The sequence below is a fragment of the Oppia nitens genome, unplaced genomic scaffold, assembly GCF_028296485.1.
Source record: "Oppia nitens isolate AA-2021 unplaced genomic scaffold, nextdenovo-longstitch-racon4-pilon3 scaffold3_pilon_pilon_pilon, whole genome shotgun sequence".
Lineage (NCBI taxonomy): Eukaryota > Metazoa > Arthropoda > Arachnida > Sarcoptiformes > Oppiidae > Oppia > Oppia nitens.
Window position 1 is genome coordinate 8,706,028 of NW_026533221.1, and position 23,989 is coordinate 8,730,016.

At 24.0% G+C, this 23,989-nt stretch overlaps 6 protein-coding genes across 8 annotated transcripts; 3 read left to right on the top strand and 3 right to left on the bottom strand.

The window, feature by feature from the left end:
- Positions 1-1,347: 1,347 nt before the first annotated feature.
- Positions 1,348-5,120, top strand: LOC128958976 (choline/ethanolamine kinase-like). Its single transcript, XM_054304946.1, has 5 exons — positions 1,348-1,492; positions 1,775-1,968; positions 3,294-3,516; positions 3,885-4,562; positions 4,631-5,120. Exons 2-5 carry the CDS (start codon positions 1,781-1,783, stop codon positions 4,721-4,723), a joined length of 1,182 nt encoding a protein of 393 aa, XP_054160921.1. The 5' UTR covers positions 1,348-1,492; positions 1,775-1,780; the 3' UTR covers positions 4,724-5,120.
- A 997-nt stretch (positions 5,121-6,117) lies between these two features.
- LOC128958313 (motile sperm domain-containing protein 2-like) lies at positions 6,118-7,057 on the bottom strand. Its single transcript, XM_054304153.1, has one exon. The coding sequence runs from the start codon at positions 7,018-7,020 to the stop codon at positions 6,151-6,153; it is 870 nt and encodes a 289-aa protein (XP_054160128.1). The 5' UTR covers positions 7,021-7,057; the 3' UTR covers positions 6,118-6,150.
- Positions 7,058-9,083: 2,026 nt separating this feature from the next.
- Positions 9,084-10,540, top strand: LOC128958146 (uncharacterized). Its single transcript, XM_054303961.1, has 6 exons — positions 9,084-9,132; positions 9,204-9,339; positions 9,417-9,574; positions 9,781-9,949; positions 10,040-10,461; positions 10,518-10,540. Exons 1-6 carry the CDS (start codon positions 9,099-9,101, stop codon positions 10,538-10,540), a joined length of 942 nt encoding a protein of 313 aa, XP_054159936.1. The 5' UTR covers positions 9,084-9,098.
- Positions 10,523-11,609, bottom strand: LOC128958147 (valacyclovir hydrolase-like). The gene is made up of 5 exons (XM_054303962.1): positions 11,513-11,609; positions 11,359-11,446; positions 11,185-11,263; positions 10,954-11,124; positions 10,523-10,887 (listed from the first exon to the last, which is right to left on the bottom strand). Exons 1-5 carry the CDS (start codon positions 11,607-11,609, stop codon positions 10,573-10,575), a joined length of 750 nt encoding a protein of 249 aa, XP_054159937.1. The 3' UTR covers positions 10,523-10,572.
- Positions 11,610-13,701: 2,092 nt separating this feature from the next.
- LOC128958148 (phenazine biosynthesis-like domain-containing protein) lies at positions 13,702-14,324 on the top strand. The gene is made up of 2 exons (XM_054303963.1): positions 13,702-13,726; positions 13,780-14,324. The coding sequence occupies exons 1-2, from the start codon at positions 13,702-13,704 to the stop codon at positions 14,322-14,324; spliced, it is 570 nt and encodes a 189-aa protein (XP_054159938.1).
- Positions 14,325-15,677: 1,353 nt separating this feature from the next.
- On the bottom strand, positions 15,678-20,104 carry LOC128958332 (uncharacterized). Of its 3 annotated transcripts, none has more exons than XM_054304174.1 (4): positions 19,750-20,104; positions 17,467-17,710; positions 16,110-16,651; positions 15,678-15,903 (listed from the first exon to the last, which is right to left on the bottom strand). In XM_054304174.1, exons 1-4 carry the CDS (start codon positions 20,080-20,082, stop codon positions 15,895-15,897), a joined length of 1,128 nt encoding a protein of 375 aa, XP_054160149.1. In that variant the 5' UTR covers positions 20,083-20,104; the 3' UTR covers positions 15,678-15,894. The 3 variants fall into 3 exon arrangements, with proteins under 3 accessions (XP_054160149.1, XP_054160148.1, XP_054160147.1); XM_054304173.1 differs by lacking the exon at positions 15,678-15,903 and adding an exon at positions 15,914-15,989; XM_054304172.1 differs by lacking the exon at positions 15,678-15,903 and having other exon boundaries at positions 16,007-16,651.
- Between the last annotated feature and the right edge of the window lie 3,885 nt (positions 20,105-23,989).

A 23,989-nucleotide genomic window follows, 5' to 3' on the forward strand; every position in this document is an offset into this window, starting at 1 on the left:
TGTCTATTATATCAATATAATTAGATTTATAATTATATAAATTTATATATATATATCAAAAAATATATATAAATTGTTAACCAAAAATCATTTTGTAGTTATTTTTATTTATTAATAATTATATATATATATTCATTATACTGTATATTGAATCGATGCCAATGTATTAAAATGCAATATTTTAAAATTTTAAAATTCAAGGATATTTTGGCACAAATATCAGTTTTTTAAAAATCAATTATAAATTTAATTCAAACTAATGTATAGGTATTATGCATACGGTTTTCACTGTATATATACTGTAGTATTACTATTTGTTTTTAAAATTTTGAAATTATTTTATGGAAAATTACTTTCATTGATAGTAAACAATAGAATTTATGTAATCATTATTATTATTATACGATTATTATATTTTTATTGTTTTATATTAGTAACAAAAAAAATATATTTAATTATTACACAAAATCTGTATTCATAAAAAAATTTTCCTATTAATGATTAGGCATTTTTTAATTTTTTGTTTAAATAAAATTTGTTTAAAGTAAAATTTAGTTAATAATAATATTATCATTTAATAAATAAATACACAGCAAATAAACTGTTAAATAAAATTCGCATAATTTCTATAAAATAAAATAATTTACATAATTATAGTAAAAATTAAAATCATTGAAAACTAATTTAATAATGAATTAGAATAATAATAAAAAACAATTTATGTATCATTTTTTATTAGTAATAATTATAATAATTTATATACATTAATGTATTATATCTATTAATATATTCAATTAGTAATATATTTGTAATTAAATTAAATATATTAATAATTTAAATTAACTTTTATTATATACACTAACATAGTCTGTAATATACAGTACATAATACTATATAATAAACAAACGGCAGAGATCTCTATAATAGAATTGTTTATTATAAATTGTGTTTAATATTAGTTATTTTTCTAGAAATGATTGATCTAGAGGTGTGTACGTGTTGTACGACACACACATTAATGCATTCATACATTCAATATGTCTGTATTATACAGTACTGTATATTATGTTTACAATTGCAATGTATTAGCCATTGAGTGCAATGCATACCAAAATCGAGTCTCTATTTAAGCAATTGATTGAACGTTTGATTTCCTCTTTATTTAACTCACATTCAATGCGTTTACATCTCTTTAAGTGATTTTGTTTAAACATTTCATTTAATTATTAATTATTTAAAAATTATAAATAAATACTTATTTCAAAGTAATTATATATATTTGAAAAATATTAATTGTTATTATAAATACATCAATAGTAATATAATTTATTGATTTTTTTAGTTATTGTGTTTTTACGTAATATAAAAGCATTTATTATTATTATTTGTAAATCTCTGGTATTGAACGTCAAAATTATTAATTAATTAATTAATTATTAGTTGTTTTTTTCATTTGTGAGACAAACGTGTATCGCATGACATATAATTTATTGTTAGTTTTGATGATTTTTAATTACAATTTTATAAAATCAATTATATGACAAATATATAAAAGTCCAATTAAAGTGTGTATGACTGGACCAATACCTAACTTATACCTAACTTATCATATAATGATCTACCCGTCCATTATTAGTCCATTAGTTAATTATTACATTCCATACCTTTAACTGGTTTTCTCAATATTTGTCATATAATAGCATAAAATATATAATTAATTGAATTTATATGTTATATAACACAGTATTAATTTATATATATATATATAATATAGTGAACAATGGAGACAATATCAATGTTCATCAATGACTATCATCTTAACAACAATAACAACAACCCGTCACCGGAGGACAAGTCGTTCCCATTTAACGGCCAAATGCGAGATCAGGCCTACGATATCTGTAGGCGATTCTTGAGTGGCGAATGGAACCGCATTTCCAGCGATGATATGGTCTTCAAAACAGTCAGGTATGACATCCCAATCCATAACTATCTTATATTTACTAAACATATTATTTCATTATATTATTAAAATTAATTTATATATGATATGATATGTTTAATTTGATAAATTATTTGATACAGATATAGATTATTTAATTTATATTTGATTCTTTAAAATCTACCATGATAATTTATTTAATGTTAGCCATGTCTTTATATGTATTGCATGTTATATTAGTTTATTAATTATTATTTAATTGGTTTTATAAAATTATTAGTCAATTACTTTATAAAATACTCTTTTCTCATTATTATTAAATACTTTAATATCTATATATATTACAAACAATATTTAACAAATAAAATGATTATATATATGACGCCAATCTTTGATAACTTTATAATGTCGTAAACATTTTTTCCATATATCGGATGATATATGATATCAATCATAAGACACTTTGTTATCTATCACTCAATATTTCCTGAAAGTTTAGCAAAAAAATTAAAGTTGTTTATAATAGCATTATGTTTACCGAAAGTTTATTGAAATCAAAGTCAAACCTTTTTTAATTGCATGACTTTTATATATATTTATATATATCTCATACGTTGTTATTATGATCCATAAAAGTGCTATTTATCTGTCGGGTAATGTTTTTTGAGTAAACATATTTTGTTTTTATCATTTAATTGTTTGCAAGGAATGGGCGTAATTAGGAAAGCCCTACGACTGTACTGTTTATGGACGATCTACATGTGTGATACATATATCTATATATGATATGATTTATATTATAATATTTATATATAATTATTGGATTTTAATGTAAACATAAGCTCTATATCTGTCACTATTTTACTATTAATTTTTAAATAATAATAAAATATTGTTATATTAATAGCATATGCTTAGATAATATTTAGGTTATACATACATATACTCTATTTATATAAAACTATTTTTGTTTGTAAAATTATATAGTAATTTGTTTTTACAGACATTGATTGTATTTTTTGTTTTGAAGGAAAAAGTACAGTAAAAATACTGTATTAAAGCTTTTGAATGTCAAAAGTTATTAAACCAATTTGTAAGCTTTTTTTGATTAATAGTTATGCAATGATTCTGTAATTTATTTATGTTTTAATTATGCCTTAATTTTTGTCAACCTATTTGGTAGCCTTGAATATCAGCAAAAAAATATGAGATTTTTAAAAAATGTGAGAAAAGAGTGCTTTCAATGCCACTGAATCTCAAGGATAATATCAGTAAAAACCATAAGATTTTTGTTGATTTAATAAAATATTTTTTTCTCCCCTTTTTCTGATAATATTGATATGTATTATAGTGGAGGACTAAGTAATTACCTGTACTACTGTTCATTACCGTCAACGCACACACCACTCAATGGTGAGCCCAGTCAAGTGCTTCTACGAATGTATGGCCAACTATTGGATGGGAACGATACGAAGGTTACCGATTCGGTGATAACGATGTTGTTATCCGAGCGAAATCTCGGGCCTAAACTGTACGGTATATTTCCCGGCGGACGACTAGAAGAATACATTCCTGTAAGTAACCCTCACATTGATTTGAATTTACAAATTATGTGCAAATTGCAGACCAAAATGTAAATGTTTTGATAACTGTCCACAAAAACACTTGGGATGTCCTTAAACATTAAGAGCAACAAACAATCTGTGTGTCTGTCAATGTGAGAGACAATTTCCCGGCAAATACCTAACCGTTTGTCTGCTCTTGTAATGTGCGGCCAATCCTTAGGATTGATGAACGAAAAAAAGTAGTGAGAAATACATTGAGATAATTGCCATTAAAATTGCTTTAATTGTTTAGATGTGATCGAAGTTATGTTTTATAATTTTTGTTTTATATTTTTCTTTTTATGTTTAATTCAATTAATTGAAAACTCAAACTAAAGGCCCGAGCGATGCATTGTTCCGAACTTAAAGTTCCTATTTATGCCGAAGCAATTGCCCGTAAGTTGGCCACTGTTCACGTACTTGACGTACCTATCAATAAGGCGCCGACGTGGCTGTTCGATACGTTTGACCAGTGGTTACATTCAGTGTTGAATCCACCAGAAGATTGTCAACAACAGAACCCCAACCTTAAAGTGGAACAACAGTTGTGTGCCTTTGACTTCACAACAGAGATCAAGTGGTTGAAAGAGTTTCTGTTGAGTTGCAACTCTCCGACTGTCTTCGCACACAATGATCTTCAAGAAGGAAATATATTACTCCCGGAAAAGTCTTCCGTTGATAACTTTGACGACACTATTGTGTTCATTGACTTCGAGTTTTGTGCCTATAATTATCGAGGCTTTGACTTAGGGAACCACTTCTGCGAACGAATGTTCGACTATTCCAATCCTGACTTTCCTAACTACTACTCCTATTTGGACGCCTATCCCACTGAAGACGACCAAAGGTTATTCATGAAAGAGTACATAAAGAGGTCAAAAGACTTGACACCGGGAAAAGAAACCGAAGATGAGTTGATGAAAGAGGCCAACTGTTTTACACTGGCATCTCATATGTTATGGACTTTATGGAGTATTAATAACGCCCGCACCTCTAAAATACAGTTTGGTTATTGGGTTTGTGTCTATTTATTTGTATTTATAATTTATGGTTAAACTAATAAATGATTTTTATTTGATAACAGGAATATGGATTAACTCGATTGACAGCTTACAAGAGTCACAAGAAACAGGTGCTCAGGAAATACTGTTCAACACATCAGACATTGAAACCTTAGCTTAGTTTTGTTTAGACGATTACGAGTAGAAAATTGTTTATAAATAGTACATAAAATGTATAAAAATGTTATCACTTGTTATGAATACCATTGAAATAATTCTAGTTTTTTAAATTGAAAAAAAAATCATTTGATCAAACCATCCATTAGTTGTTTCTACATATTATAGAAATAATTATATTTAATTTTTTTCAATATAAAGTACTTATTGATTATGATATAAATATTCTTAAAATTTGATGCATAATTATCATAACTATATTTTTATGGTTACCGGTAGTATAATATCATAAAGAGACTTACAATTCTATAGTTGTTTACTTAAGATATTATAAACAATGAAGAAATTGAGTAAATGAGTTGATAAGACTGATAATTGATTTGACAAAATTGTTATTATTTAATATATTTAATTTTTTACATCTATAGTATACTATAAGTTATTTGATATCATAAGTTTTAATTTTAAAGAATAATGAATTTCAATGTTTTGATAATTTTGCTAATGTATGACTTGTATTGTTTTTATGGTGATATCTTATGATTTTCAATAACTTATTTTTTTGCCATTTAAACCATTCGATTAATCATTTATTTATTTTTTAAAACAATTATTTCTATTTTATCAGATATTAATATTATATTTTTAAGTTCATATTATAATATCAATGAGATTTACTTGATTATATATAACTATTTTATGATCTATTTTTATGTATAATTTTATTACCTGATTATTATGTCTATAATTAATTTAATGATAATTATTACTATGATTTGATTAATGAGTTTATATACATATTTTGAATTAAAAAATACTGTGAATTGATAGGAGAGTGCCTTTTAAAAGGAGTGATTTGTTATATTGTTATGATTTGCCAAACGATAAGTGATTTTTGTGATTATTAATTGAATGTATCGATTAATTAATATTATTACTGCTATTACACTATTAAAGAAATATAAATAAAGTTGATTAACTGATTTGTTGGTCTAATTATTTAATTCAAGGTTTAATTGTTGATACAATACCAGTAATATTATATTTTTTAAAACATCTGTTTTATGTAATCAATACTATAGACTACAAATTGATTTTAAGAAATATCAATTTGTTTATGTACTGTAAAAGTAAAAATTTCAATATTTTATCTAAAATTATTTATGTATTTATTTAGCTTTAAATTTTTATTATAACAAAAAATATTTATCCAGTTGAGCTTAATTGTCATTAATATAATCATAAATTATTATTTTAAATATACGTTACGTTTTAAAAATACAATACCAAATATATTGAAAATTATACTGATAATTATAAAATACATAAAAATATTAACAAAAATTATAATAATTATAAATTAATATATTTTTGAGTAATTTTTTCTTATAATTTAATTAATAATTAATATCAAAACATATGGTTATTAGTTGTTATTAATATATTCTGATTTATCGTCATTTTGTTGTATATTAAAAACGGTCCGAAAGTGTCGGATCTGTTCTTCAGTAAACTTCAAGTGCTTTAACTGTTCGGCCGGTAAGACACCGTCGGGTACTCTATAAATGTTTTGCAAGCATTGACCGCCCTGTATGTGTTGGGGAACTTGTTTGGCGTCAATAAATGTAAAAATTTCTTGACCACTGGCCAATTTGATTTGTTGCCGATCCTCTTCCGAGAGCCACATTCGCGAGATTTTCCAAAAAGTGGCCAAAAGCCACGGCATCTCATAAATGATTACATATTTATATGATTTTGGAAAGTAGTTTTGCAATACATCAATCATAAACCGTGAGAAATCCATGTCTACGTTGGACAGACCGCTAGCGGTACAGTCAAACACTAGAACCCATTGGCCACCACTTGATACGTCAATTTGATTAACTTTATGCACAAAAAACTCTTTGACTAATTGAGCCAATTCTTGTACTTTACGGTGAACACAGATCCGGATATACAGTAATGGAAGACCCGTTTTGTCGCAATTATATTGAAAAAGACCACCGATTTTGTAGAAGTCGTCGGGAAAGTAGGCGTCAGTTCTCTGGTTAACTCCAAACGATTTTCTCCACTCGAGTGTATCTTTCAAGTTGTTTAGCGCCAACTCTTGGTTACAGTTATGGGCCAACAAATACCGTTTCAAAAGCCAATCACATTTCTGTACTCTTCGGACATCGCAGTCATCATACAGTCTGTCGTTATCCTCATTATAACTGTTGAGAAATTTCTGTCTTAAACTTCCGATTTTTTCATTCAATTCATTATCATTTGACTCGTCATTATTGCTTTCAGACATGTTTCGACTCAAATAATATTTTACAAAATTAATTAATTTTTACTTTTAAAAAACTAAATTTTTATGAAAAAACTATTTAAAAAATCATTTTAAATAAAATATAACTAATAATAATGATAATTTAAATTTAAAACAAAAACAATTATAAAAACTATAACATTTTACGGTTAACTAAATTAAATGTTTTTTGCCATTCATTGTACATTTCATACAACTATTAACTGGCATTGAATGGCAACGTTAAACATAATTTGATAAAATGCTATATAATTGATATGAAAACTTATTGGTGGTGTGTATATCTGTTTTATAAAAATTATATATATATGTGTAGAGTATATGTAATATTTTAATATATCACTAGTTTTTGATATCAAAAGATACTTTTCAGTTGGTATTACCATTAGAAACTTTATCTGAATTGACAAAAATAAATGATAACAATTTGATATACGTTTATGACTCAGTTATTATTTTTGTTATTTATATTACAAACAAATAATATTTTCAAAGTAAAATGAATTTCAAAAATTTAATCTAAATATAAATATTTAATTAAAATATATTATTAATTTACAATTAATTTATTATAATTTTGTTAATAAGTAATTGTTTATTCAATAATTAATTCAACTTACCTAAAAAATATTGAACTTATAAGTTACAAATTGTAAGTTACAATACAAAATTTAACGAATATTGATATATCATAATAACTAATGTATTTTACTGTTCATCAAAAACATTAACTAATATATTACTTTTTTAAATAGTTATATATTGTTATTATTATAATTTATTTTTTGAATGAATGCAAATGTATAGACCAAATAAAATGTATGCTATTGTTTATTTATTTAACATTTATTCCAATTAAAATTATGATAAAATTTGATATTAAAATATAAAAACCAACATTTTATAACTTAAAGTAAATATTTGTATAAATATTTCTCTATTTATAAGTTATGTTTGATAATATACTGTATATCGACATTAAAATCGGTCAAAATTGATAATATTAAAGATGTTTTCTATTATAAAAGTTGGTTTATAAAACATTTGTTAATTCAATATAAATTTGACCACAAATTCAGTAATTAATATTATTGTTATTTATTTATTTAATATTAAAGTTTGGTTTTCATACATTATATTATTATTATTATTCTAACAATTTTAAAACAAAATTGTTGATCATAGAAAAAGTTTGATATAAATAAAATATCATTATTATCAATATCTGGTTATTATAATTATTAATATTAAAATACATTATTTATGATGAATTAATGAATTCATTAAAAATTACATATTTGCGTCAATTATAACAAATACAGCATTATAAAATTGAAACATACAATTGAAAATCCGCTTATTTTTATTTATAAAATTATCAATAAAGTATAGTAACAATAATAATTACATTATATTTACATATAGTTGTGATTCTGTATTCCAGATTATAATATAGACTTTTACAAAAAAAACTAAATTTTATTAAAATAAATACTAAAATAAAAATATAATTCTTACAATTCTTTATGAATTTTAAATAGTGAGACAAAATAATTTTTAAATGTAGTTTACTTTATTGTATCAAATTTAAACAAAATGTTTTATTATAAGATATTTAAAAAACATTGGGTGAAAATATCGTTAAAACTAAATTTATTAAATAGTCATTTAATGTTTAGTAATGATTACATAATTGTTATTACACACCACAATATTTTGTTTAATTTTTTTATATTATGCTTTTATTTATCAATAATATAAAATATATTTTTTTACATTTATTCAAAATAAATGTTATTAATATAAAACTTTTTTTTCTATCTATAGATAATATTAATATATACAGTATATGTATAATACTGTATGATGTCAGATAAATAATATATATAAAAAATGTATGCAAAATAATGTACTAATACTTGGAATTGAGGAAATTATACTAGGATATTTTATATGATACACATAAACACATAAACAAATAAATACAATGCAATAAAAAAGTTGACATAAATTTAATTACAAGTTTTATTTAAAAATTTAAGTCAATTTTATTTACAAAAATGATTAATTATTGCTTTATATTGTTTTACTCAGGTTTTTATAAATTATAATTTATATTTTAATTCAAATAATTTTTACAATTAGTAAAATTTATTTTAATATAGTTTTAATTATAACAACTATCGATGGCAAAGATGAAAACGATTGTGTTATGCAACGCATTCATGAGTGCCAACAAAATCATAAAATTAATCCCCGATTTTATCCAACGGATTTGGATCAACTCAAACAGTATTGCAGGTAATTAGTGATCAAATCTTTGTATTTTATTTATTTAATAGTTTATTAATGTTTTTAATTTATTTATATATTTTAAGGACTATTGAACAAAATGACGAGTGTTTGAGTACAGTGGGGTCACAGTGTCTGAACGATACGGCAAATGTTAACACAGAGGATGTGATCAATCATATGAATAAACAAACGACTCCTCATTATAGAGATATTTGCAATTATACCTCAACTTATAGCAGATGTAAGTCATTGATAATTATATGATACTATTATTTGTTTAATGACTTCAGTAATATTTGCATTTAAATATTATCACAATATTAGATTATTAATACAATATTAAAAATATCCAACATTTTAAAATTATATAATAATATTTATATTATAGCTAAAAAATAGTAAAAGTTTTAAAAATATAACATTTAATTGAAACGATTGTTTGAATAGTGTTTGTTAAGTATGGGAAGTGTCTGAAGGAAACGGTTTCCGAACAAAATAAATGTCAAAACAAATACCGGGTTTTGATTCAGTCTAAAGAAGACTTATTGTTAACTGTGGGCTATTCACGCAATAATAGCAGAAGTGATAATTACCAGAAAATTAGACAAATTTGTTGGTATAAATCAATTTGATTTAATTGTTATATTTTGATAAACAAAAAATTTTATTTGTTATATTTGTAATCAAATGATAATTATGGTAACAGTTGGTGGGCTGAATACCAGACCTGTGCCATGAAGATGGCAATCGACCGGTGCGGACAACAAGCGGCCGTTCTTCTCAATGAAGAGTTTCATAAACTCCATACAAGCAGTTCTACTGCTAAGATGCTGACCTACAGGTCATGTCTACCGCAGGACCAGTCCTACACATTTCCCGCCTGTTTTCTTGACCATTCACTCGAACCAAACCCAATGTCGGTAATTATGGATAACAATGAATTAGACGTCGAAGAAAACAGTAGAATCAAAGATTTACAGCAAACTCTTCAAAATAAAGATCTCAATGGTTATAATCAATCGGATTTCACGCATTTGATTGAGGCATCAACTTATAACTCGGCCACCGATTTGTGTCCACATTTGATTGTAACATTCACTCTATACTTATTAACTTTTATTAAATTCAGTTAATTGTTATTATATATTATATATTATTTTTATTTTTAATGGAAATATATTTAGCCTGTAATCAACAAATAAAATAACTTTTTAACTTTTTAAAAGCATACTTAAGATATTATTCAAGTAAAAAGTCTGTAACTAATTGATTAAATTGTTTGGCAAACTCCTGGTGTATATTATGAGATCCTTCCTTAAATCTATGGAGTCGGGCGTCGGGTATTTGGCTCATGAGATACATGGGGTGCTCCAAATCAACTAAGGGATCACAGTCGCCGTGCAATATGAATGTTGGACTGCGGATATTTTTAGCCTCATTTCGGCAAATGTCGTCCACATTGATCTGATAGTGATCCACAAGTTTTTCCCACATCGGTTGCAACTCATTGCCGTAAACCCGTTCAAAGCATTGACGAACAGTCGGATTCCAAACCTATTGATAAATACATAATTTTTCAATTTCTATTTTATCAAATATTTGTCATTTAAATTATCTAACCTTTATATTTTTAGTGGCCATCAGCGCCCGTTTATTTTCAGGTTTACAGTAAGCACAGGCACCCCAAACAATGGTCTTATCGATAACAGACTGATACTTGATTGCCATCAACAGTGCTGTCTTAGCGCCGTCACTCCAACCCATTAGAGAATATAAAGTAATGTCTAATTTCTATAGATATTCACCAAATATACCATTAGTTTTCTATTGAAACAAATTCAAGATTAAAACCTGCATTAACTTTGCGGCCAAATCTGCGTCTTTTTGATAAATATCTGGACACCATTTTCGCTCAGGTGGTCGACTAAATCTATATATTTATTTATTTTATCAATTTATTTGATCCAAACTTTAATACAAAATTAAAGTTGAGTCATTAAAATTAATAAATTAAAGTAAACAAACCCATAACCGGGTGGATCCCATGCAATCAGAGTAAATACTTTTGGATCAAAATTGTCTAACTGTTCTGTAAAGTCGGTTCTTGTGGTACCTAAAAAAATGATTATTTATTATAATAAAATAAATATACAGAAACCAATTTAATAAGATTGCATACCTAAGCCACCCGGCAATAGTAGTACCACTTCAGATCCATTTCCAATTTTTTCATAATGAATATTAAGGCCGTCGATTTCAATTATGTTGCCAAACATTTTTTTTTTATTGTTATCACTAATGTTATACAGTATTATATAATATTATTAAAACTTTTTATGAATATAATGCTTATAAATAACTTTTCTCTTATTCTGATGTCAATCAAAATTACATTAAAAATTAATACAACATAGAAAAATCACGATTTTTTTATTGTTGAACTATTCAACATGTTTTAAAACTTAAAATAAATAGATGGGCACAAAATATTTCATTTATGACAAACTATGGTATAAAATGATTATACAAAATAACAACTGTTAGGCAACATTACTATTTTTGTAATTTAAATAATAATTATAATTGTCTATTACTATATTTTTCATTTTTATACTATATTTCAATGATTATGCAATAATATGTTTTTACTCTTTTTTCCTTAAAAAATTATGTATATTTTAAATATATAATTACAGTAATATAATATATTTTTTTAAATAGGTGATTTATGTTTAGTATATATTTATAAATATCATAATTAATATATTATAATAGTTATAGTAATTTCTTAATTAAAGAATATAATATAAATATTAAGATAATTAATAATTATAAACTTATTTTTGATTTTGTCTCAAAATATTGACTTAGTTTAAGTGTTAAACCATAAAATACTATTTAAAAATAGAGATAAATAGATCTTTTTATACAGTAAACTATAATTTAGTTGACTTATCAATGTTTTTACGTATTTTTATAAGGAAATTATTATAAACCTTACATATATAATACAGAATGTATACATATAAATTTATATATACTATAGTTTATATGTTTGTAAATTAGTTATAACTTATTTAAATGACTAACTATACAACACATAAAATATATTATTTCGTATAAAAGTCAGATAAATAATTATATTAAATTATAATTATTATATTTGAAACAATTATAATCTATTTTTCACTATATTAAACATGTTTTAAGTCTTGTCGTTAATTGTATAGATAAATGTCAATTGAATTTATTATGTTTTGTAAATTTAAAAGCCATTGTTAACAATTCCTAAGTTAATAAATAACATTAGTCTGTATAAAACATAACTGTTTCCTCGTCTTCAATATAGTCATAATTTTTAAAATATATATTATTTAAGAGTTTTGGCACTTTTTATGAAGCAATCAATTTGAAAATAATGCCAATCAAATTTATTATAAAAATTATATTTATAATTTATTAATTTATAATCATATACTATGTAATACTATTTAATTAATTTAAAAAAAACAATTTTAGTCATAGTATTAAGCATTTACGAGTCAAATGATTTTTAAAAATTAATTACACTAAAATAGCAAATTTAGTTTTAATAATAATTAATATAATGGTTTACTGAAAAAATAATTATTAAAGTTAAATACAGTAAAATCATAATCAATTTATATGTGTTAATCCAAATGTTTTTTGTTGTTACCCGTCATGTGGCGTAACTGTGATTATATTATTTTACAATTAATATTTGAATTTTATAATTAATATTTTTCAAAAACTTATTGAATCTGATTTTAAAAATGTGTTAAAATTTTATGTTTAATAAGAATAATTCATAATAGAATAACCTTGAAACAAAATTGATAAATTATATAAGATTAGTATTTTTAAAAAATTATTTACTTTATAATATTGTCGACATTTTTATTAAATAGTCAAAATTGAGTTTATTAAATAAAATAAAGTTATTTGTCTTTAAAAAAAAAATCACAAAATAAAACTTTTATAATGCCTTTTGATATATACTTTATCGATGCCTTTAGTGATAAACCTTTTGGTGGCAATCCGGCCGTCATTTGTTTGCTTGAATATATTGTATGTATAATAAAATCTTTTCTTTAAAATAAAATTTTCGTTTTTATAATTTGTAATTTTAATTAAAGGATGAGTTAAGAGATGATATAAAACAAAAAATTGCAGCCGAAGTCAATCAGCCGATGACGGCATTTGTGTCACCAAATTGGAGCAAAAATGATAAAAACAATATCAATAATAGTAGTAATCATTATAATACATATAAAATACAATACTTTACGCCTACGGGTGAGTTCCCACTCTGTGGTCACGCGACTGTTGGCGCTGTCCTCGTGTTAAATGAACGACAAACTGATAATAATAAGTCAATAAAAAAGTTTACATTTGAGACAAAGTTTGGCGAAACACTTGTGACAGACATTGATGACAAACAACAGATCACTGTAACACTTCCGTCTGATGGATATTATAAAACAATATCATTGTCTGATAAATGGACACAATATGTTGTATCAAATGTTTTGGGATCAAATGTCGACAACAATAATGTTGAAGAAGTAGTTTTGTCCAATAAATTTGTTTTAATTCGTCTCAAAGATTCTGATGATAATAATCTATATAAAGTTGAACCCAATTTTCATCTATTAAATCGTTTGGATGATCGCAAAGATATCAAAAACGGCATAATTATCACCCAAAAGGCTGATCTCCAGAAAGATGGCATTCATTTCTATTCTCGAGTATTCTTACCGTGGATTGGAGTCAATGAGGACCCGGTCTGCGGGTCAGCCCATACACTGCTAACACCTTATTGGTGTCAAAAATTAGGACTTAGTGGACAACAATTAATAGCCAAACAGTGCTCTCAGAGATCGGGTATTGTTGGCTGTCGTCTCAATGGGAATGGCATACAATTGAGTGCAAGTGCTGTCATTGTCTTAAAGGGACAAATTTTCATTTAAATAATTTCTTTATTATTAATTTAATATAAAAATCTATTTTATACACTGTTATTATGTTATAAAGTGTTATTTACATATAAATTATAAATACAATATTAAAAATTATATCATATAGATTTTTTAATTGTAATATATTCTAAAAAAATATGCAACAAAATAAAAATTAATTGATTTCAAAATTGTTAAAAATCAATTTTCAAGTCAAATATCGCATAATATTGAATTTTTATGCGTTATTTTATAGATACAATAATAATAATCATAATAATCATATTTATCATAATAATTATATGTATGATTGTATATAAAATACACACATTTTTTACAGATGAATAGATTTGTGTTACAATACAATAAAATTTTTTATGTAAGTAGTTTGTGCACAATTTTCTGCAATAAATATTTTATATTTTGAATTTATATTTTCAGACTTGTAAAAAATGCTAACTTATTAATGCAAAATTATACTGTAAGTACAGTACATTACTACAGTAATAATATCATAGTTATGTGATTTTATTTTAATACAATACAAAATTTTAAATTAAAAAATTTATATATAATTTATTTTTTCATTGAGATTTTATTAGTAATAAGTTATTATTGAACATTGATAGCATGTTAAACTATAGTTTTTAAAAATAAAATAAAATCTATATTTGACTTTATATATTTAATAGCATGAGCTCAAAATATTTTTGTAATTTTTAAAATTGTCAGTTTTTATGATTGATATTCAAGTAAAAGTTTTCATTTTTTTTAATTAAAAGATAATAACAAGTTTTGACATTAATTGACAATCATATGATGACTTTGACGATATCTTTTAGAAGTAAATTTCAATTAATATTCAATCATATATTAATTTTATGTTATTTAATAAATTGTCAAATAGTGTTAAAAAATAAACAAAAATGTTATATACTTTTTTAATATTTCCTGTTATTTATTTAATTTTATTTTCACTTTATTTAATTTGCAATAATATCATATATATATATATATATATATATATATATATATATATATTTAAAAAATCAATTAAGAATTAATGTTATATATTATAACTATTATTGTTTAGACAAATTAATTTATACAGCTTATTTGTCAAATACTACACATAGATTATTAAAAACATGTTGTTTAATAGCCTTATAAAAAATTTTATTAAAAAACAAAACATTAATACTAATTATAATGGTTTAATGCCACGTCTGGCTAAGTAATGTTAGTTTATTTATAATAATACTTATATTATTATAATTATAATTAAGTATTTATTCATATGCTAAAAATATTTATTATAATTACATATCAAATAAATTAAGTTTGACTTAAAATATATATATCATATAAATATATTTATATAAATTGTAATAAATTGATTGTTCAATTAAATGCTTGGTTAGAGACGTCACTGCAAAAGGCTTGATGTTTGAAATACTTGCAGTTGTGGTGATAATGGTTGTGACACCAGTCAGATATATGGCCCATAAAAATGTCAGGTATGTGTCCCAATCCACACAATAATTATTGTCATATGATTTGATGATAATTTCTTTTGGGGACATTATGCACACTAAACACATACACACACATATGATATATAGTTTTGATAATTGTTTTTTAATGTCTCATAACGTTTGATCAAACTGTTTGTTTTGTCTTGAAATGAGATAACAAAACAATTTTGTTAATCACATATCATATCATTGACCACAGGGTTGGGTACATTTTGGGGGATTTATATCATATCTAACAGCTTGTCTGGAGTGGTATTCTTACTTGATTTGTGTCTTTATTGACTTCTTTGGTCACATCTTTTGGTGACTCATTGCCCTTCAGTAGGTGTTCCTCATGTAGTGGCGAATCACTATTATTGTCTGCAATTTCCGAGTTACTGGTGATCCTCATTGTTTTACGGCGTAAACTCATCCAAATAATGAGCGCCAACACAGATATTATCACTAATAAAAAGATCGCAATTATAACAGTAAGCACTGCTCCAGTTAGCGAACTGCTCCGGGAGTCCGTAAATAAGCCAAACAATATGGAACTAAACGATGTCTCCAATAAAGGACATTCGGTAAAGAAATTATGCGGTGATTGCGACCAATTGTCATCATTCAGGTCATCGTCGGTTATATTGAGACCATTTGGCAATAAATTATAAAATTCGCGATCAAACAATATTACCTGTCCCTCATCGGAACCGGTAGTGACGGCACTGATTTGGGTAGACAGTGGCTTCGGTGGCTGAGCAAACACTTGAGTGTATGGGTTCTCCACACATGGGGTTCGGTAGCTTACGTTGTATATTATTGAATCTATATATTGTTGAAAAAATAAAATAAAATTATTTAATAATTAATTATATATATATATATTTATTTAATTAATTAATTTCATGTTATGTTTATCGACAATAATTTTTTAATTAAATTAATTATTATTTTTGTTTTCTTATTGTTTTTTGTCATTAAAAATATAAAATATTTTTTTTAATTTCTCATGCAAACAACAAAAATATCTAAATCATTAAATTTATATATTATTAATATTTCATTACAATATTATTATTATTATTATTATTATTATATCTTTATATGGCATTCTTTCTTAAATTAAAAAATACTTTACAATCAATGGTCACCCCTTGTGTTTGTCTATTATTTAGGAAACCGGTTATACAATTTCAGTATTATTATTATTAGATTTTAATGTTATATTTTTGTATAGCCACTGATAAACAACTAATCTTTAAGGTTATATTGTTATTATTTACATTAAAATTTTTAAAAGCATATTATGAATACTGTTTTTCTTAAATAAAAATAATAAAAACAAAAAAAACTATAATATAACTATTTATAATATTATATAATATAAGCACATCAAAAATTAGCTAATTATATTGGTTCTTACAAAAAAAAATTTAATAAAAATTTATGTTTATCTATCAAAATTAATATTATAGTTATTATTATGTATTAAATATTATATTGAGTTACAGATTTTCTCTTAAAAATGATTAATGAGAGCTTCAATTAACTTTAAGGCAAATAACAATTATAGAAAAATATTTATTATTTAAAAATAAGATAATTATTTTAATAAATTGTTTGGAAATAACGATACAAGCCTTGTATAAAATAGGCGTTATGTCCGACGACCCCAAAAGCGGCGTCCAGTGACCGCTTGAAGTTGAAGTTCATGGTTGCAAAGTAGTTGTCTGATGTGGAGCACACTTTCGAGTCAAGTGAGCACCGGGCGATTCTTGAAGGTTCTGTCCAAACACCAGAATCGCTACCATTTTGGCCCCACTCGCCAATCAAATAATCCATTGTAAGCCATTCCTCTTCACTGGTGCCGGGGATATGCCGTTTCTGTAAAGACATACAGTCACGCAAATAGCTTAATATATTTTGTTCACAATTTTTTTTTAAAATCTAAATATACAGTATATTAACACAATTTTTCAAAAATCGTGAGAAATTGCTTATTAGGTTTTCTCTCATATAATCTCCTTTAATGTCAAGTATACTAAAATATTATTTAAATGGTTTTTAAGGTTAAGCTTTTTATTTTTAGAGAAAATCATTTAAATATTCATCAAAACAATTAATTTTAAAAATATAATTTAATGGCATATCATACAATTTTTGTGGTTTTTAAAAAAAAAATTCTGTATATTATGACTGCTGGCTAATTAAGCCATTCATTTATTATATAAAAACATTAAATATAAAACTATTTTTGCTTTTATTTTGCTTTCAATGACATATAAATTAATAAATAAATCTTACTTTAATTGCGATTAAAATCTTAAATTAAAATGATATTTTAAATCATATACTAAATATACACTGTATGTACTTATATATATATACTACTATATACCGATACTATTAATAGTATATATTAGGCTTTATGTATCAAATTATCTTAAAAAATATTATAAACTATTATATAAGTAGATTAACATTTTAAACTATATAGTATACATTAAAGTTTGTTAATGTTAATTTCATATAATAATCATTTTTTATTTAATTTATTGAATTATCAATTCAAATTAACAGAAAATTTTAAGGATTTATTATTTTTTAAAAACTTTTTTGAATAAATATAACTATAATTAGTGTCAAATTATAAATTTTAAACTAAACTTTTTGTGATAATAATCAGATTTATATTTTAATTTATATAGTTATATCTATTATATTTTCTGTAAAATGATACTAATATTATATTTATTTAAAAATATTTATTTCAAACCCTAAAAGAAAAAAGTTGATTATATTAATTATACTGTTTTTTATTTACAAATATATTACAAACTAAATACAGTATATGTAGTACTATGCAAGCGGTTTGACATAAATTTTAATCACAAAAAAAAAGAAAAAAGGTTTATATATAATAATTAAATCAATGATAATAATTTTGTATTATTATTATTAATAATAAAAATACAAAATAACAACATTTTTGCCAAATGACATAAAATATGATATCATTTGTTAGTAATTATCTCAATAACATTGATTGTATTAACACAATTGCTTAATGACTAAAAAACTTTTACCGGATTTTGTAAATGAATAAAATGTTTGTTGAAATTATTTATCAAAATTTATGAAAATATGCATTTTGTAATAATAATTTAACTAACTATTTAATTATGTATATTAAATCTAATTATATTAGCTTTTATATAACAACAAAACTGTATTGTGAAATAGTTATATAATTATTTTGTAAAAGTATACACTGAAAAATATCAAACTAAAATAAATGAATTATATATATATAGTGAATAATAATTTTCTGTAAATATAAATAAATAATAAAAGCAAATTAATCATTTATTTTAAAAGTCACAAATAAATTAGTGTTTTATCTACAAATAAAACCCGGATATGGGGTTAAGCCAGAAATTTGTGATTTATTTCATATGTTTTTGTTAAATACAATATAATGACATTATATAATACATGCACTGATATCCCACATTTAAAGCCAAACATATATCATACAAAATATAATATTTATTTAAAGCGAAATAAAAATAAAATTTATAATATATCACTAAATATGGTTAACTTACAATTAGTATAAATTTCTAATATTAGAAAATATTTGTCAAAATATATTTATATATCGTAAATCATTTATATTTTTATATTTCAATTATTTTATCAAATGTGTTAAGCATTTTTGTAGACAAAAATAGCATTAGAAAATACAATAAAATTAATGGATTACAATAATTGAAAATCCATTGAATTTAGTTGAAATATATATTATTATTATTACAATCAATGGTATTGTTATGGCACAAGTGTCACATAAAAACAGTTGCAAACAATATACCCAAATATATTGTATATAAATTTATATAATGTCTGGCAGTTAGTCTCACCTGAATAAGCAATAGTGAATAGCGACCGCCCGGGCATTGAGTGGTATCCCTAAGCAAAGCCACATCGGGTTCAAAAGCGTACGGCAATTGACGACCACTTTCAGCAATCGGCAAATCGTTGGTCTGATTGATAAACCAATAGTACCGACCACTGGCCACAAAATATCTTTCTACTTCATCACTAAATATGACTCTCTCGATGGCTGTTACGGGACTACCGTAACAAACGTCCGGCTTATCACAAGTAACTACTGTTAAATGTAACCATAAAACTATGGCAGAGATTACAAGCACTGGTAGTTTTAGTTGATTGAAATACATTTTGATAATCATTGAAACGATTAAAATTTTGCTAATATATAAGATTATTTTATAATTGATTTAACAACAAATTAATCCAAATAGGAAATAATGGTGTCATTTTGCATTACAAATTTGTTAATCCAAATAATAAACAATTATTTTTATAAAAAAAATAATTTCACACACAAACTGTAAACAACATAATATGAAAATCCAATAATTTTGTATATTTAAGACAATTTTGATGATTTATTTTTAAAAATGTTTTTATTAATAAATTATATTAAAGAGTTTTTCAGTGCTGATTGTTTTAAGACACCGTTAAAAATCAATTTAAATTAAAAATTTAAAACAACGACAATTAAAACAATAGAAAAAAATCAATGAGAAAAAAAGTTTAGTTGAGTTCAATTCAAATATCAATTTACAATAAAACAAGAAAATAATGATTAAATTATTGATTAAAAATTCAGTTGTAATGTTGTAATTCAGTTGTAAAACTGTTTTCAGATGAGATTACAAAAGTAGTTTTGAAGAAAAAATACAAAACATAATAACGGCTTTTGTTTTGCAAAACTAATTTGTTTTTTCGTTAATTAAAATAATAGTGACACTAAAAATTGTTATCAAATAATTTGGATCACTTGAGAGAGACACACATTATTATAATAACTTACATAACATATAATATATTATATACTGTATATATAAATAAATAAGTTATATATGAATTGTTGATAATGCGTTGATTCACAATATAATACACAAACTGTTTGAATATATTTGAAAAGTTGAGCGAAAATTTTAAAGTTTTTAGGCGGTATTGGCCTCAAAATAGTCTCACTTGAATAATACCTGTGCGCCTGTTTAGAGCGCCTTTAGATTTTTGGTTTGCAAGTTGTGTTTAGATTTGAAAAATTCAAAGCGAGAGTTATATTACCAAAGATAACGAACTAATGTCTAACTTTTTTTCGTAAAATAATAATAATAAGCCCAATGAGAGGCTTAGGTATACACAACTAATGGCGTAACGCAATCAACTGAAACATGTATGAACTTCAACCACCAGTGCCCAGCAATGATTGTTTGAGGAGAGCGAGAGAACCTGTTTCATACCAACCGACTGACTGAATTAGAGGGGAGAAACTGCTGGTAGTTAGGAGTGAGAGCACTGTTAGTTAAACACAACAACAACAACAACACTGAAAATACATTAAAACGTTAAGTAAAACCTGGTTTTTGGCACTCAATGCCTATGGAGTCAACTTAGTTGATGTCGACCCTCAAGTTTGTTGGATTCACCTTACGATTTGAATTTTTGGCATTCAGTTTTTGTCCAATCCATTGTAATACCGGTGCTGGCATTCACTCAAACATATATAACACTTGTCTCTAATGTATCATAACTTTGAAGTATTACTGAAAAGGTTGTGTCAAAAGTTGTATTAACAATATTTCAATGGTTTCCCTCTCGCTATCTCATCATATACTATATACACACAGATGTATCAACCTTTGACATACAAGTTCTATTGAAACGGTAGTTCCCTCACAAAAGTCTCGATAAGTTTATGACTTATAAATATATATATATATATAAACTATATTATGTTAGTGTATTCTAACTACTCGTAGAAAAAATATACAATAGTTGTGTTGAAATATAGTAGTAATAAGTTATTACTACATATTATTATTATCATAATCGTAACCTAACGTTTCGGTTGACAAATTAAAATACAAACTAAAGTGTCTATTATAATATATATATATATATAGTATAAAAGTTTTGTGAACATACGAATACATTATATTATATAATGCTTTAAAATGACAAAAAAACCAATTTTATGAATAAATAAGAAATATTTATGAATTGGCTTTAATTCATTTTTAAATTCATGTATTAAGTGTATTACCAGTACTACTAACTTATACATTGTCAATGACATTGCCGTATATATATATATATATGAAGGATTTTATAGTAATTTTACTATTAGTTATGTTGCATTAATATATACATTATTAATATAGATACTCATAGGAGAGCATAGGTATTACTGTAGGTACTACTAACTACTACTATAATAGCAATACCTATGGGTTTAAACAGTTTTTGCATTGACAATAAAGTTTAATAATGTACATAAATATTTAATAAATTAAGTCAAGGCAACGCATATTAGTTTGATATTGATTTTTTGGGGTTTTAGTTTTGGCTTCAAAAATACATGATAATTACAATTGTAATTTACAAATGGATATAATAGATAATTAAAAGTATTAATGATATTCAATATTTTAAATATAATCTTTTGATTGGTTTTCACATTTTTTGTAGCAGACCATTGACAATAAAATAATTTTGTTTGTCATTATTATGCACAACAGTATACAAAATATTATTATTATTATTATAGTTATTAAATATAAATTTAATATTTTTATTGTGATTATATTACAATATATTAAACCAAACATTATTGCCTTGAGTTAGGGTTTAACCAACTTTTTGTATATTCAGGTATGGGTCTCACCATTTGTTTATCACCAGTTATTGTGATAATTATTATTATTTTTTCATGAATACATTGAAGAGTTATTAAGTATTAATACCATTAGTTCCTATCTGTTATCATAGCTGTTGTTGTTTTATGCAAACCATTATTGGCGTTCACCACAGTTTAAATCGATGGTCCCTATCATGCAATTCAATGTTATAATTTTTTTTAGAGTACTATTATTATTATTATTATAGTTTTGTTATTGTCGTTAATGTCTAAAAACAAAATATATGGCAAAACAAGAAGTAAGACTTGATTTGGTAGACACTCTCTGCCAGATTTGTCTCGAGATTAGGTCCTAACCTAACCTGAAGTCACCGTATGTTATGTCACGCGAAACAAAAAACAGTTTGAAAGACAAAACAATGCCATTTAAAGTATATTTTAACTGTTTTGACGAATTGATTATTAAAATCAATGGCAATAATAGCTGTAAAAATTTACAACAATAGAAATAACATTATGTTATAATAATAATGTTTTTTTTGTGTTATATTTGTCTTTCCATTTATTTTTATGCTTTTTGTCAAAATTTTTATGCCATCGTATATATGCTTCTGTTATGTAATAGCTTTTTAAGCCATAATTACTTTATATGACTGCAAATGACATAATTAGCAACATATTTTGTATAAAACAAAAATTATGACAATTTTGATTTTAAAATCTGAATTTCGATATAAATATCTAAGAAAATAAATAATACAATAATAATATTAAGAAAATTAATTTTCATTTTAAAATTTAAAAAGAAGATTACTATTAAAAAATATTCATAAATAAGTAAATATAATAAATATTTATTTCATATAATCATTTTTTATTTGGGTAGTATTTTGTATATTTTTTCATATTTTTTGTAAATTAAACAATTTTTACTAGTTTGCTTTAATTGCTTTTAATTGCTTACTATAATAATGTTTAATTAACAATTATTTAGTTTTTAAGTAAATTGGTATCCACAGAAACAATATTTTTTAATGATAAAGTTTAATAACTTAAATTATATATATATATAAATGCTATATAATAGCTAATAATTATATATACAATACATTATATATATATATATATATATATATATATAGATTTTAATAACACTAAAAAATTAATTACAATTATTCATATAATGTCAATGGACTTAATAATCATAGGAGAGACCAGTAATTTATTTCGTTTTGTTTTTATTATCCAAATGACAAACAATTTGATAAGTTTTATATTATGTAATTTGCTTCGGTTTGCTATCTATTAATCTATACTACAATTATGTGTTAAAATATTTATTTTAATGATTACAACATAAAAAAGAAAAACTATTTTTTTATTGTTTTCTCGTATTTTGAAATGAAAAAGTCATTATTATAGGA